Source organism: Cariama cristata, unplaced genomic scaffold, assembly GCF_000690535.1.
Source record: "Cariama cristata isolate BGI_N322 unplaced genomic scaffold, ASM69053v1 scaffold21575, whole genome shotgun sequence".
Taxonomy (NCBI): domain Eukaryota; kingdom Metazoa; phylum Chordata; class Aves; order Cariamiformes; family Cariamidae; genus Cariama; species Cariama cristata.
This window is the reverse complement of record NW_009616092.1, coordinates 1-16,858: the sequence shown is the minus strand read 5'-3', so window position 1 is coordinate 16,858 and position 16,858 is coordinate 1. Positions and strand designations below refer to the sequence as shown.

Sequence of the window (16,858 nt, the reverse complement as noted above, 5' to 3'; positions counted from 1 at the left end):
TGCTGAAGCCAAAGCAATCTCTACAGGACAGAACACGCAAGGTTTGGAAAGTGCAAGGCGTGCGCTGAAACAAACCAACCACCCACAAGAAAAACCAATGGACTGAGCAGTGCTTTGCCTGAGGATCTCGGTGTGACGGGGCAACTACAAGGATAATTTCTTTCTCCCACCCATCCAGAATTTTTCAGTATCCCAGTGAGTAAACATCCAAACATCTCGTCTGCTGAATCTACAAAAATTTCCCAACTGCTATATGCATTTACCTTTATAGAAGGTATTTATATATTTCACTTATATATTTCACTTCTGAATGTCCTCAAAGGAGCCTGTCCAGTAGGTTTATTTATAAACAATGAACAATTTATTTACATGAAATTTTCATATTCCCTTACAAAACTAACACAGACTGCTTTAGGAAACTGAAAAGTAAGTCAGACCTATCTAGTCTTACTGTTCAAATTATGTGAAATGCAAGAAGCCAATCAAATCAACCACAAAACCAGATACACGTACAGCTGCTTTACTGTCCTCATCTTTGGAAACGAGTCTAAATACACAAGTGGCCTCCTTACATCTGCTTTTTGGTAAAAATATTGTTTTCCAAATTCCAAGTAATGGCACTTTTGCGCTTAAAGTTACCTGAGAGTTTTTAGATGCCTCTGTAATTATATCATTTTCTCCAGAGGACTGAATTTCTGCTTTCTCTGAACTATTCATGGAATTATCCATTGAAGACTGTGAATTCTGTTCATCGGAGGTATCTGAAATTCCAAGAAATAATTTTAAACAAATAAATGAAAGCATTCAGCAGGGGTTTTTAGGATGTCTTCTCATTAGCAACATCCCAAGCACATAAATTTCACCCATGTATGTGTGTACAACACATGCATGCATGTATGTACGACAACATACATAACAACTGTACGAATATAATGAATTAAGCTCAAACTCCAGGACCACAACCACTGGCTGCTGCCAGAAGACCTCTGCTGCCGGCAGTCCAGCACTGCTGGAATCAGTCCTTAGAGGGAGCCAAGCTCCCGCACACCCGCTCTCACGGAATGACGTCAACACTAGGAGCAAACAAGTCTGAACACAAACTTTGCAAAGGGGATGAAATGAAGGGAACTCGCTTCAAACCAGAAGTAAAAGGCAGCTACAAAAAGGGCTGGATTGTGATAACCAATGGATCTAAAACTGTGTAGCTAAGGAGAGTGAATAAAATTATCTCAATCAAAATTCAGCCACTTTTTTGCCTGATACTACTTTTAAGATCAAATTTCGAAATTCAGCTAGCTAGCTTAACCATTAAGGTTGTAGAATTTTTAATTCTGTTGCATACTTGTGGAGAAGTCTTCCAGTTTGTTATAGCTCTTACCTGCTTCCAGTTTTCATGGGGTTTTGGTTTGGTTTGGGTTTTTTGTTTGTTTCTTTGTTTGTTTAACTCCTCCTCTCCCTCTCCAAGCAAGATTTACAGAGGACTCAAGGTTAAAGTACCCATTCACTTGAAGAGGGGATAGGGGCGCTTAAAATGTCTTTACAGGTTAAAGATCCCTGGAAGTTTAACACAGTATGTCCAGAAGCAGAGACTCAACAAAACAAACACACACGACCCAAAACCAAATCCCCCTGACTGTAAAGGGTCAATTGCATTTCCTTCAGTACCCACATCAAGAACAGTTTAAGGACTGGAACCTATTCTTTCCTGCACCTCGTTTAAAAATCCTTTCTGACTTGAGTGAACTCTCAGATGTATGCATGGAGTCAAGATTTATGAAGTGATCTCTCCACAGGTCCCTGACCCAAGAAACATATAAATTTATTCTAGATGAAGAGAAATGCAAGATCAAAACATTTTTTGAACAACTTTGGTTAATGAAGATGACATAACAAGCAAGTAACGGATATTTTTGTGGTGTACTGTATAAAAAGCATCACAAGCATTTCTGAAAGTCTCTCTGACTGAGTTCAAGATAGCGATGCCTACGATGAGCAGTCTCAAAGATCTTACTCAGCAAACTCAGACAGAATGGTCTTCCTTTCCATGTCTCACCAGAAAAACGCGTTCATACTGATAAAGAAACAAGTCCCAAGGGTCAGAAGAAATTTCAATTTCAATTTCTGTTGTGTATGTCTCAGCGTACATTGCAACTTGAGCTAAGGAGTGCTCTGTGACGTGCCCATCTCCCTGTGACAAAAATGCACCTAGAGCAACTTCCACAGCAGACACCTCATAGCTGCTGTGTTCTCGTCCTGTTGCTGCTGACAACTACCACTCACGCTGCTGCTGACCTTTGGGCAAGGGGATCCTTATTTTAAACTGCCAAGCCTCAAGCTATTCCGATCGCTGCAATGATTTGTTTACATAGCAAAATCTTTTGAATGCACCTGTTTTTCCTGACCACTCAAACTGTCCCCTAGCTTTAAGGAACCTCCCTGATTTGAGTGTAGTAACACGAGATAGATGTACAAGGTCCTTAACCCTATCCAGTTGAATAATGTCACAATTCCAGGGGCGTGATTGATCATAACGCTCCAGTAGATAAATAATTATTTAATACATTTTTTAACACAGCATATAACCAATAAAACAAAACACATTAATAACATGTATTTTGTGCCATTACTTCTCCCTTTCATTTTACAGTAACTGGCTCTGGAACTAATCCAGAGAACTTGGTATGATTTTCCCGCAACCTAAATTTAGTCTGGGGAGCATGTATGCTATGTAACAACTTCACATAAGCAGGTTCAGACAATATTAGACCTAGGAGTAAATCCCTACCGTTTACCGTGACCAAATATGCTAGTTGAAATTTTCTTTGAAGGATAAGGCCTTCCTATTTATTTCAATTTGGTGACGATTCGGTTGTGAAATTTTAACCCCAATTAACAATGACAACACTTAATACAGTTAACCATTCTGGTATTACCAAGATAAAATCTCTAAATTTAAATTGGTTAGTGGATCTACTGAGCTAAGAACTAAATCAGGAGGGCATAATTTAATTGCTTGCTATGGGAAGAATTCTGCAACCAAATCATTAGAATGGTGTTAAGGACATCTTTTATCTGTTATAACAGGATGAAGAAAGTTATCTTCCCAAGAATATAAATACAGAGCATGTTTCAATTACTCAAAATACCATTTAAAGAGTGAGGTTCAGAACAATCTCTTAACCCACATGTATTTTTAATCTGTGCACAACTGCAGTACAATCTTGTAATGCTTTTAGAAAATTAGGACAGAATTCAGAGCTAACCTTGGAATAACTAACTAGCAGGGTTAAGAAAAAAGAAAGCTTACATTATAGTTTACACAATTAAACTAATTTCAAAGTATCTCACCTCTATTTTACTGTCACATTAGATAATGAACATTCACAGATCTACAAAAGCCATTTCAAAGATTATTTTGTATTATTTCTTCTTTCAAGACCGAGATTATGACAACAATAAACCAAGTATTTTGTTTGTTTCCTCTCTGAAAAGGCCCTGAATGTCAATCTGACCTTCCCACTTGTATGCAAGGATCAGCAGTAGCCCAGAGAGATTATGGCTCATTTTCACAAAAATGCTGAGAATTCAGAAACAATTTATTTCAAATTGTTATTATTCAGTTCTTAAAATGGATAAGTAAATAAATGACACACTAAAGAATAACATTTTTTGTTTGGCTTTGAAGATGGTCTCTTCAGCTTACCTTCTGAACCAGGCTGGTCCTTTGCTTCTGACTGAATTTCATCAGACTTTACTTCAGTGCTGTCTGATTGTGTCGCCAAGTTCTGTTCTGGTGCTGGACTTGAATTACTACTGTTTTCTTGCTTTATTGGAGAAGCATCAGCTATTGAACTCTGGTTGCTATTGTCATCTGTTAACAAGAGTTAAAACCAAGAAAGTCTAATTTGACAAGATGAAAAGTACACCTTAATTCTTCCGTGTTTTTCCTGTATTATCCCCTGATAACATACAATACAGTCTAGCTTGCTGGGGATCAAGCCCAAGCATTTAGCATTTAGGCTAACACTACATCTAACTTTTTTCCACACCACCATAATTTTGCTCTTGCAGCCTATGCTGCAATACAGGAGTTTTCTGGCAGTTACTAAAAACCAGAAAACTTCACAAAAGGTGCTCTAACTAATATTATACATTAAAACCAAGAGTGTTTCACTCAGATCTCGTCCAAAAGAACCCAGAATTTTGTAATATGATTACAGATTAACTGAAGCGACAGTCTTATTTTATAGTTCATATAACATGGGGCTAATTAAGTGTTCATGCTGCATATTTACAAATACCTATCCCTACAATGTTCAGATGACCAGATAGTTTTTGAAGTGTGTCTTGAAAGTCAACCCCTCCCCCCCAAAAAAACCCCAACAAAACCACATGAAAGTAAAACGTATCATCTAGTCCCAGTATCAATAGTTTCTAAGTGATAATTGTCCAGAATATTCTCTAGCCTCCAAAAACTTGGATCACAGTAACTTTCTGCAGCACAGATCGCGTTTCTGTAGTTAACAGGAAATATTCTGCTTGTACCCTCTTCCTGTGAAAACCAATGACAGTGGTTAAAGTATCTCAGCTAATACTTTATGGAGAGCAGTGGGGTGCAACTTCCTGTAATCTTTAAGCCAGACTAACAACTACGGGTAACCAAGAGGGAAGTTCCTGCTCCCTAAAGAAAACTAACCCAGGAAAACATTATTAGTTAAATTACTAGCATGCAAGTCGATCCACTTTCCTCTGCATCTGTACAATCATTACACCCAAAGGACTTCAGAAACACGTAGCTGGTGATGGGATCACCTCTTTTCAGAGCAGCCTTAAGTCAGATCAGATTAAGTTTATCATGAAATGTACAGTGTGGTTTAAAAACACATGTGATATATGACAAAAAAGCAAGTAGATGGGAGAGACAAGACTTAAGAAAATTAAATGATCTGACCAAGGCAAAAACTAAGAAGTCTGAAATGGATGAAAAATTAATCCAGATCTGTGAAAATCCTGCTCAATCCTTTAACTGCAAGACCATACTTGCTGTGAACACTGCAAAAACCAACCAGGAGGCAATACAAATGCAAATGGAACTGAAATGAAAAATTTACAACCCACTAAAAAGTGATCCCCTCTTATCAGCTCATATAGTGCTGCATTCTCAGCCATAATTGTTATCCAAACACTTAGAAGGTAAAAAAATTGAAAGAGATGAGCTGTGCAAGCTCCTCTGTAATAAACACCAGGTTAACGCTCAACATTTCACACTTTAAAAAAATTTTAAAAAAAAAATCTGACCTAATAGTGCCTAACTTGCAAGTAAAAAAATGTTTTCTTAACCAGAGAATTTCATCAAGCTGAAGCAGAAGGAAGACACCGTAGAACCAGAGCTTGCTTTCTTGGCTGGTACAGAATTCTTTTGACCTGAATCACCTCTAGAGTTAAAAAGTACAAAACGTGCACAAATTACAGTAGGTGCCACTGAGGCTTTAGGAGTCTTCTGGTTCTTCAAGCAGCATACTCAACACAGTTACCACTTCACCCAAGTGAAGTATTTTGAATGGTAGATATTTCTATTTTTATTTGCATATTTAGCTCCACTACCAATTTTTTTTCCTCACACACAGCCCAAATAAAAATGGCATTTAAACAACTGTTAGTACATCCACAGAAGAGGAGCGCAAGGTACCAAATGAGTATCTGATGCTGTTTTCACTTTGACTTTAGCATGCTGTCCATACATCTGAGGAACCGAGAATTTGACGCTGTTAGCTTATACTTTCATAGCATAGGGTAATTGGGGCTGACCTTCTCCCACTCACCATGCATGTCCATCATCCCTGGAGAGGAGCTGTTCTCCGGAGTGGTCACTTCAGAGCCACATTTTTCATCTTTGCCTTTTTTCTTATTCTTATTTTTCTGAAAAACAAAAGGCACCACAAACAAATGAGGCTATCATCATGAAGAGAAATCCATGCTGCAATATAAGACCCTTCCCACTCGTTACTTCTGTAAGCACCTCTCTTAATTTCAAGTGAGAAATAAAGGCAATGTAGTAATAACTGACATCAATGCATCAGTGCCAATAACTGCAGGGCTGTTTTTCTAATTGTATTCTTCATGACACTAGGATGTATAGGTTTTTATCCAGAAATTCTAGCAATGGTTAGCACTTAAACATGTTTTTAATCTTCAAACAACTGCACAATTTTTGTAAAAAGTACAAACATTCTCAATAATACCCCTCATTCTACAAACAGGGAATCTGAGGCACGATGATTAAATGGCTCGCTGAAACGAAGTTGGAGAACTTGGGAGGTGCTGGCTGCTAACTTTGTACTCAGTCCAAAGAGCTACAAAAGCAAGGTCAAAAGAATCTCTGCTATACTGGGAAAAGGGAAGAACATCGCTGACCAGAGGCAGGGCTAAGATTCATGAAACTACCTTATTTCTGAGCTCTTAACTCTGCTCACTGTAAGGTTTATGCATATCAACACACTGCTACAAAACTCAATGCATTCTCCCTTTCATATCAGAAAGCTTGTGGAATACACCTAGACAATACGCATGCATGCACAACAGGAATGATAACAGATCTCAAATTTTAACACTAAAGAGACAGCTTTTTACCTCTTTCTCAATGACCAACACTGCAGAGACCTCCTCCTTCTCTACAACTAATGCTGTTTCTTCATTAAAACTAAAAGATGGATTAAGAAAAATCAGATTGGCCTAAAACAAAGAGCATAAGCAAGACAGTCCTATATGAACAATAGGTCACAACATGCTCATGACCGAACAACAGTATGGACTGCAAGCATTAAAACAAAGGAAGAGACAGTGGCATCCATCACGTGGAAAATCTGCGTCTGCTAAGGGATGCAGCATTTTCAATTAAGAGGTGACGTAATCAGTCTCACAGGAGAAAGAGCCAGCTGCACTGCTTTTGGAGGATCCTGCGTGCCTGCCGAGAAGAAAATTAAAAGCCTGACTCTAGGAAGAGCGCTCGGCAACCTATCCATTCAGGTGAGACAGTGTCCTCCAACGAGAGAAGGAACTAAAACTACAATCAAATATTGTCTAAGACTGCACAAGAAATTCAACAAGTGGTATCTGGAAGGAGTCTTCCCTCTGTTTTAAATAGATTATTAGGCTTATTTTTAAATTGTATTTTTACTTCAGAGAAGCCAGATTTTATTCCCTAGTATGTGAAACAGAGGTGAAAGCACACGGACTTCTTTACCTTTGCAAAATGAAAGTTCAGAGGGGACATAATCTCTCTCAGGTTTGGCTTGTTTGCTTGATTGTTAAAAGGTAAAAAGGACACTTTTGCCACAAGAGAAATATGGAAAAATGACTGTGAGCAATTTAAGCTGAAAAGTTTTTTTAAGAAGGTTTAACCATCAAAGTGGTGAGGTTCTACAACAGCCTTCCAAAATTTTTTTTTCCTAGCTAATTGTAGTTCAAAGAAATGTCAGAGTGTCTTAGGAAGAACATTTGAGGGGGGAAGTAATCTAATCTGTGTTCACTAAAATCAAAGACAACTTCCATTTGAAACATGAAGCAGTAAAAAAGATCCCATTCTCCTGTTCTAATAAAAAGCAAGTATACTGTCTGCTCCTTCACAAGTGGATGAAATCAGATATAAAAGTCCAGAACAAAATTAAACTGCCAAGATGACCCCTACCTGATATTTATTTTTAAAATATATGCACTTGTTTTAATTGTGAGAACTTCCAGAGCAAAAAGACAAAAGCCTTACGACATCAAGCCTGCAACAACTGCAGCAGCACAACGGCCTCTACTTGTAACGAGCAGAATGTGATTGTAGGACACTTAAGTAACTGGTCTTGAACAAGTGTCCCAATTTCAGCAAATCTGGAGCCTAAACTTAAAGATGATGGCTCAAAAAATACAATTAAACTCTGCACATCGAGACTGTTATATAAACCCATTCTTCTTAACAGGGAATCTGACTTCAGGCACCAGTCACCTTGCAAATTCACCCAGAAACTCACTAGAAATTCTGTTTCAAAGTTCCATGGTGCGCATCATGCAGGCATACCTTAACTGCAGGAAAACAATTTTCAGCAGCTGTGAGCCTAAATATCTTAAATCTTTCTCTCTCACTCTCTTCAATAGCATAGCTTTCCCCCCCCACCCTATGTATTATAAATTAAAAAAAATCAAGACCAAACATTTGACAACTAGAAAGAATGAACAAGTTTCTTTAAAGAAACCAGGAAAGGTTTCCCAATTCACAAGGGGTTACTTCCCAGAGGTGCTGCTCAAGCATTGGAAGAATACAAGAGGCTTACCACAACTCTGACAGTCACTGACATCTGTGGCACAACCAAAGGCACAGAAAGAGACAAACTCAGTTAAGACAACACTAATGAAAAATAGGTCTGGAATTTGAACTTTGAATAAGACAAGATCATGACACTGTCTTGTCTGAAAAACCATCACTTTATACATTAATTAAAATAGTAGTTTTCTTCTAGATAGGTCTTAACTCATATTTCAAAAAAAAGCAAAAGCACGTGACCGCCCAAGGAAGGAGTACCAAACTTAGGAAATATATTCTATTGTATCATTGATTTACCATGCTACTATGGATTAGTTTTCTCTCTATAACAATGTTTCAATTTACAAAATGAGAACAATGTTCATTTTGAAAAACAATTTGTAAGCTCTATCAACTTTGATTTTTAGTCTTATTTTTATGCCACGTGATTGTATCATAGCACATGAACAGTGCACATTAAGAACATAAACACGATGCGTACACAAAACATTTATCAGAGAAAACACACGTTACAATAGAAGCATGTCTGCTGTATTGCTTGGGCTGGACATGTTAATACAAGTGATCTCAGCTCCACAGGAATTTCCTACCCATACTTCAGTATTTTGCACCTATTTTTGAGCAAAACAGCAGTGATGCACAGATAGAATACATTCTTTGCACAGTTCCAAACCAGCCATTTTCCTTTAAAACATCAGGCAGAAAGAGGGGAAAAATAATCAATGTCTTAGCTTTCCCTCCCGCCCTCCTAATTATTTTGTTAGAGAAAGGTTTCAAAAATCAGTTTCAAGCCGAATGTTGAACAGTTATCTGAGAATTGATCCAAGTTGACTCCAGGAAGACTGCAACCCACTGAACCATCAACATCACTTTTTGTAGAGATCAGCATTTCCCTGGAGCTCTTTTATTCAAATGCTTGGAAGACCCACACCAGTCTTAGCTTAAAGGCTCAAAGAATAGCGAGCATATTTCTTTTGACTTTCCCTAAACATGAATGTCTACATCTTGAAAAAAGCAAGACATCTGCAGGATACTTACATCATCGACTTTAGGCTCTGTTACTGGTACCCATTTGTAAATCCTTAGGGATGTATCGCCAACTGTCACCCACTTCTTCTCCCTATAAAATTACAATGCAGGAGAAGTTAAAGTTAAACTTTGAATTCAAAAGAAAGTGATCTACTACTGTAAATTGTCAAGGATTTAAATAGGCTATTAAGTAGGATGATCTCTATTACATCGTCTTTAGTATTGCATTGTGCAAATTGTTCTTTGCATTTCACAAACTTGTTAGAGCACTGCTAACCTCCAGATTTCTCAGGGCTGTTACTTGACTAGGTGAGTAACTGCAGTAGCAGTAATAAGATCTGGATTAAAGATACAGTTAAGAACAACAGCTACTGAAAATGCAGATTTAACGCCTACAATTTTCACTGAAGTTTCTAGATAGCAGAAGAGGTTTTAGACAGACCAGTGTGTTTTGGTTGTCATGAAACTGTTTAATGGTATTAGAAATCTAAATGCATTTTGACCATCTGAGGTTTATTTTTGGGTAGAAATTTGCTGCTAGCAATTTAACATTCACTCAACACTCCTGTCAGACAGCTCGGAAATTCCAGCCTCAGAACCACCAGCTTTATTGGTAGCAGTATGTGCCATGATGCAGAATTCAGACTCTGGAGAGCCTAGCTCTCTTAGAAAGGAAAGGCTGAGGCTATCAGAGAGGGAAAAAGCATAACCTACGGCACTCTGCGCAGACCCCTGCCAGCCAACCATGAAGTTGTGACACTGACAAATTGTGAAGGAAATCTGGCTGGAGGGCGTCACTACATTAGGGGGTCATGCAGTCCCAGAGTGCGGAGATGGAAAGGACACTGAACACTTAGTTAAGGGATGAATTCCTTGAGCTCTTTACAACAGAATATTAAAAGAAGGTCCACAATGCCAGAGAAATTTCATCACATTTCTGTGATCAGTTTTCAGGTCACAGATTACCACTGCTGGTTCCTGGGTTTGTAATCTAGCTCTGCAAATGGATCGATTAAAAGTTAACAACAAAGACTGATTCCATTAAATATTCAGGAACATCTGAAATTAATTTGGCATGAGATCTCAAGCATTTTTCTTTTTTTAAAAACACACTTAAATAATAGATTTGGGATCCAGTTATAGATTTAAAAAAAAAAAAAAAATGTTCTTTGCAGGATGGGAGAAGCTGGATGTGACTCCAAATGTATACATATGTGATAGCTCCATTTTTAGAAAGGGCTTCCAGAATCAAAAGCAGCCACATTGTACAATACCACAAACATCCTCCTGACTATTTGTTTTAGCTACTAAAGCCAATCTTACTTGTTTTCCCTTTAGAGGAGATACTTTCCTGTTTAAAAAAAAAGAAGGAAAAAAAAAAAAAAGTATGTGATAATTTGATACGTTTTAGATCTGTCCACAAGGATATTTTCATTAAAGTACAAAATTATTTCAGATTCATTTCTTTCCCACTGCTCTTCCTGGAGCAGTTTTTCCTCAATGTGTTTAGATACATCCATTTGAGTATGCTAGATGGCTAAAATATGTCAAAACCCAATTTCACGCTAATTTGGAGCTCTACTGCTAGATGTGATAAAAATGACAGTGGAGATGAGGACATGTCAATAATGAAAGAATACTTAATTGTGAAGAGATGATCATGATATAATTTATTTTTTAAGGATATAAGACAAACTAAACTTATTTCTACTTAGGAAAACCTTTGAAATTATGGAAATAAAACCAGCTGGGGTTTTGTTTTGGGTGTGGGGAGAGGTGAATAAATGCTTTAAAAAAAAAAAAAAAAAATCAAGATTTTAGTCTTTTCCTACAGCAAAATATTACTTAGAGATGCTGCACTGGAAAACCAAAAGTTCAAGATACCTGTTAGCATCTCAAAGCAGCCTCACACAGCATCTTCACTGGACAGACTGTAGAACACAGGAGGAAACCTATATTAGTAACTTTTTCCTTCTAGTATTAAAGTTAGCCCTGACATTTTAATGCTTTTGAGCTTCTTAAGTACCACTCCAAGTTTTGATAACCCTCAACTATAGGGATTTTTTTACTGAATTCAATACATAGTACTTCAGACAACAATGGGAATAAGGCTATTTCGTGATGGAAGTACACCAACATCCCAGTCCTGCAAACACTTATGGCTAAAAAGAAAACCCAACATCACACTGCTATTATTCAAATATTTTACATGTGTAAGCATTTACAGTATTGCAGGTTTAAGACCATAAAAGTATTAATAAGAAGACAACTTCCCCTAAAACTTAATAAAATCATTGGCAGCACAAACACAAATTTGTTCACAAAGAAACGTAATGACTTTCAGACATTTAGGATCAATAGGATAAAATAACTTCAGGATTTAAGATGTTTATTGCAAATAAAGCTTTGAATATTATCTGTAATACTTACTGCCTTTCCATTTCAAAACAAAAAACCAAACCAAAGAAAAAAAACCAAACTCCCCCAAATCACTTTTGCTCTGAACATTCACTTTTTATCTTTTGCAAAGACACCATCCCAACCTGCTGATCAGAGACTTTCCTCTTCATTTAGTTAGAGTCGACAGTTTACTGATGCTGCCCATAACAGTAAGTTTGCTAAATGCTTCACAAACTACAAAATATTCCTGCCGACCAAATGCCAGAATAGGAGCAAGGAATTAATGAACTCTTGTGCCCATTCTGTTGTGAAACCTTAAGCAGTTTCTCCACCTGTTTTCCTGTCTGTAAAATCGATCTGCTGTTGAACGCACTCATCCTGAGACCCTGACCAGAACTCCACTCCCATAACTCTATTCCACCTTTGTTAAGCGATCGCTAGGCAATTTTTTTATTACACTGCCCCCTGTTATAATAGATAGGTTGATCTCTATATTGACTGGTGGATTAGAAAAGGTGGCTGATGAAACACCATCAACCTGAGAGTTAATCAGGCTACTAACATGGCAATTATCAATTTTACTTGCCCATGTCTAGCTGACAAACTCCATAGCTTTACAAAAAAACATTTTTTCTGGTTTCAGACCTCTCCTGTTCCTCCGCTAATGACTCAGGAATAAAAACACTGGAAAATGGCAAAACTTAATATATATATACAATAATAGTTTTTTCATTTAATCTTCCGCGCTGAAAAATATCTTAAACATTTTAGATATGGTAAATTCAGAAACTAATCAATGCAACAGAAACAAACCCTTACATTTATCTGAAATTGTGTTAAAGCATTTTTAAATTCTGAACCGTATCTGCACAGCATTTAAAGGACAGCCAAGGATACGTACGGTAAGCATTAGTATCAACACTTCTTTAGTGCTTATGCCTGAGGCATACTAATATCCTAGAACTTACATAATTATATACTCAATTCCCCATTCTAAGTAGCCCAAGACTCTTAAATATATTTATATTTTGTATATTATCACTAAAGCTCCAAAGATGAATATCAAATTCCATGTATAAAAGTAATATACTGGTGAGCAAACAGAACAGTGTATATTACACTTATACATAAAGTGTCAAGGCAGCTTCTGCAGCAGCGATGAGCGCTGGCACAGAAACAGAAAGCCTCTACTGCCAATATATTATCATTCAAGAAAAGGCTTTCACACTTGCTTGGCCTTTTACCGTGACTATCATTTATCACAGCGATCTGTATTTACACAAGGATTTGCTCCCACATACCCCATCTTCTGTTGATGATCACGAAGTGACGTCATAATGCTGAATTTATCACATCACACTCACTTGCATTGCAACAGAGTTTGGTGAAAATCACAGAATTATGACCTCCCTGTGGGATCAAGCAAAGGAGAAAGGGGAATGGGAAAGAAAATGCCATTATTATACACAAAAAGTGCTGTCAGATGCACAAAAAAAGATTTTTTTGAAACGTAGGCTTGCTTTTCAGAGCATGCCTATTGCTATGTAGATGTTTGTCTAGAGACAAACGTTAAGTAGCCCCAAATACACATGGTGTTTCTTGACCACACTGCAAATACAACAGAATACCACGTAGCATGAATGGACAAAGACTAATGGTTAAGGACACCTTCTCTCTGAGTTTATCTAAATACGGTGCATTATGAGAGCTCCCTTTAACTTACACAGGTTGACAGGTTTTTAAGCAAGTTCTGCTAGGTTCCACGTTGCAACAAGCCGAGTTTCTTAGGGTAAAGAGAAACATGGCTTACGCATGACAAAACTCTACCTTTAACATACACCTAACTTCCCCCGAAGTCAGAGAGCATATCCTGGCTCAAAGAGAAATAATCATGAGCTAGAAAAAACGTATCATAATTCAAGCATGATAACAGCCTGTTTGGGCCACTACAGTACTTCAATACAGTTCCCGCACATACACTGGGTATTTATACTTCAACTGCCGCTACTTGAACTACAGCAGTCTTAGCAGGAAACCAAACACAGCCAACACAGCCAGACTAAACTGGGGTGGCAATCGGGTAGTAGCAAACAGCCTTTTTCCAAAGACATCATGTTAAGACGTTCTAGGTCATAACTGCTTTTCAGAGTGAAAGTCTATTTTAAGAAGGAAGCATGAGCAGCAAAACCTGCAGAAGCTCAATCTCGGTGTTACATACGACACAAAAAACATTTTAGCAAGTCTGAATGGAGACAGTGAACAGAAACGCTACAGCAGCATTGTCTAGAAATTCTCCTCTTAACTAGCCACAGCTAGCGATCCCAACTAAGAGTACCGGGTAACACTGCCCCTGGTGACTTTGCTCCTCAACTTTTACACAACATGCTTTGTTTTAAGCTACATCCCAAGTCATGTCTGGCTCTACAGCTAATTCCTGGCCATAATAAATACTCAGCACTTTCCGTAAGTATTGTCATCACTTGTCCAGGTTCACCTCTTCTTCATAAGGTGCTATTGCTATTCCTAGACTAGGGCTTTGATGGGTCAGAAAAAGGTCAAAGGACTTCTGCAAAGATCCTGCAATTCAAAGACAAGGCAACACAAAGAGATTTCCTCATTCCTGGTGCATTCTCTAAACCAGGGTACCTATCCCCATCAGTCACACCATTCCTCCATCCTTAAACGTTTGCACAGTTGTCCAAAAGCTCAGCAGTGCTACGTACCCATGCAAATTATTCACTGCCTCCCAAGACGTCCTACCACATACGCTTGCCTCCTGCCCATTACTTGTCTTTCAGTAAATGTCTGCATTTTCTTTCATTTAATAAATCAGACTTTTATAAAACAAGACTGTTTCCCGTATTTTTCTAATGCTGGCTGAGGGTACAATAGTTTTTGCCTCTCTCTTCTTGAGAACCCATTTAGAACCTACACATAGCCATCAATCTTTAAAGACAAAAACCAATCCTGTACGTTCCACAATTCATTGAGATAAATTTACCTCAGAGGATTTTTTAAAATAAGACTGAAAAAAAAAATTGTAAGTACTGTTAAAAAAAAAAAACAACTACCCTCTTAGCCATGGAAATGTAACATTTCTGTCACACAAATACAACACAACCCTGTATTCTGTAAGACACGTGCTACGCGTTTTCCTTAATAGATGCTCATTCATGAGAGTGGTTTAAACAAAGGAGATATGGTTACATTAATCTCAAGATAAAAATGTAACAACTTCACTGTTTACTACTAAGTTCCAGTAATATCGGAAGCACTAGACACTCTACAAACACACATGAAGATAGGGTACCTGCATCAAAGGGCTTACTGTCTAAGAAAGAACACCAATTCTCTAAGCAACAAAGTCAGCACTGATGGAAACCGCTTTCCAGTAGGCATCTTCACAGATCGACAAAGCTTTGGGCAGCACGCACCGGAGCCACTGCCCGCTCAGAGGAGCTTACAGCTCAGTCTGCCTCTCTACTCACCCTCACCACGCAGCGCTCCGGGCATGCAAGTCTCAGAAAACTCATAGAAAACTGTTCTATGAAATGTTGGGTACAAGGTATTTTAATCTTCAGTGGCTGCATTTCCACAGAAGGGCTGTGGATGGCAACAAATTGCTCCTATTATGCAAATGAAACTGCACACTTGGAAATTGCCTATGTGGCTCTTCTGAAGAGGACGGAATTGCTAGTGTGTAAAGTTCCAATTTAACAAGCCAAGTCTTCTCAAAACATTTCAACCACAAAACACAGAATCTCTCTTGCTAATTTCACACTGTACTTGACCCCAGGTGGGGAGGGAGGAAATCATGAGATTCACCTTCAAATTATGATTCCTTTAAAAATAAGAAAAACAGTTTATGCAAATACTTGTGAGATGCACGCACAAAAAGCCATATGAATACTTCTGACAATAATCAAAAGAAACATTGCATGACAGGAACTCTTTAAAGCAAGTTGCCTCTCATGAGGGTTAGCACATACAAGAATCCATTTATACTGTAAGATTTCTGTTTTAAAGAGGAAGCCATAGCAACTGACATGATGGCAGAGAGCCCTTGCCAAGAAAAAAAACATAAATTAGACATTTTGTTGAATGGCCAAGCTTCTGCCTCTACTCCTCTCTGAAATCCGCAAACTAGGATTCAAAGCAAGCATGCTGCACTCATGAATGAAATACCTACAGACAAAATAGTCCCACACATCCAACAACACTCCCGTTTGAACAAAAGTCCTGTCACATCGCTATACATTGTTCTGACCCTTCAAATGTGGCTCACCAGTCAGCAAACAGCACTTGAAAAAACCAACCGAGTAGAAGAGAGTTCCTGAAACCAACCGAACCGCGGTGCTCGGGCTGCTCTGGCTCCCTACACAATGGCTGGATTCTTTGAAATCCCCGGCTCGTGCCCTGCGTTACTGGACATACGTCCCGATTCTTTGTCCCGCTCAAGCCAACGGGCCCATTCATGTGCTTAAGGCCATTTAAAACACAACAATCCATTTCACCCTAATAATGAACACGTTTAATTCTGTATTTTGCTCTTCTTTTAATGAAAGCAAAGCGTTAGCCGTGGATAGCAATAAAAGTGTCCCCTTATATCACCAGGTTCAAAACAGCTGAGTTATGCAGATTAATACTAACCCAAGGGATTTCCCCGTGGATTTCAAATGTTTAAAGAAAGTATTTTAAGATACAACGACTACTGAACAGTCAGTCAACTTGCTGGAAGAAAGGGATTCGCTCTTTGGTCACACTGGCACTGCTCTTTATCCCATCCAAAAACCCTGGACCGACCGTGCAGAACATTGCAGTGACTGTTTTACTGTATTGTCTAAACACCTCGTGTTGATTTTCCTAGCAAAAGCAGAAAAAAAAAAAGACAAAAGCGGGAAAACGCCAAAACACGTTTAAGGCCTAACAAAAGGGAATCATGTCACTAGGGGTACAACCTTTAATTATATAATTTAAAACAAATTCCAGCGGCAATTACACACGCGCTCTCCCACTCCGCTCGGGATTTCCAATCGCCGGAGCGTTCGTGGGAGACGATCCCGCTCGGGTCGGCTGCGCTTACGTGCGAACCTCGGGAACTTGAAAGGTAAAATAAATAAA

General features: G+C 38.3%; 1 protein-coding gene across 1 annotated transcript in view; it reads right to left on the bottom strand.

Annotated features, from left to right (window-relative positions):
- BCL7A (B-cell CLL/lymphoma 7A) overlaps window positions 1–13,073 on the bottom strand; it is a 13,770-nt gene extending 697 nt beyond the window's left edge. The window contains exons 1-5 of the mRNA XM_009700068.1: window positions 13,039–13,073; window positions 9,347–9,428; window positions 5,823–5,919; window positions 3,704–3,871; window positions 640–761 (exon numbers count right to left, since the gene is read on the bottom strand). Of these exons, the coding sequence (XP_009698370.1) occupies window positions 640–761; window positions 3,704–3,871; window positions 5,823–5,919; window positions 9,347–9,428; window positions 13,039–13,073 (504 nt within the window). The remainder of the gene's footprint in view (window positions 1–639; window positions 762–3,703; window positions 3,872–5,822; window positions 5,920–9,346; window positions 9,429–13,038) is intronic.
- Between the last annotated feature and the right edge of the window lie 3,785 nt (window positions 13,074–16,858).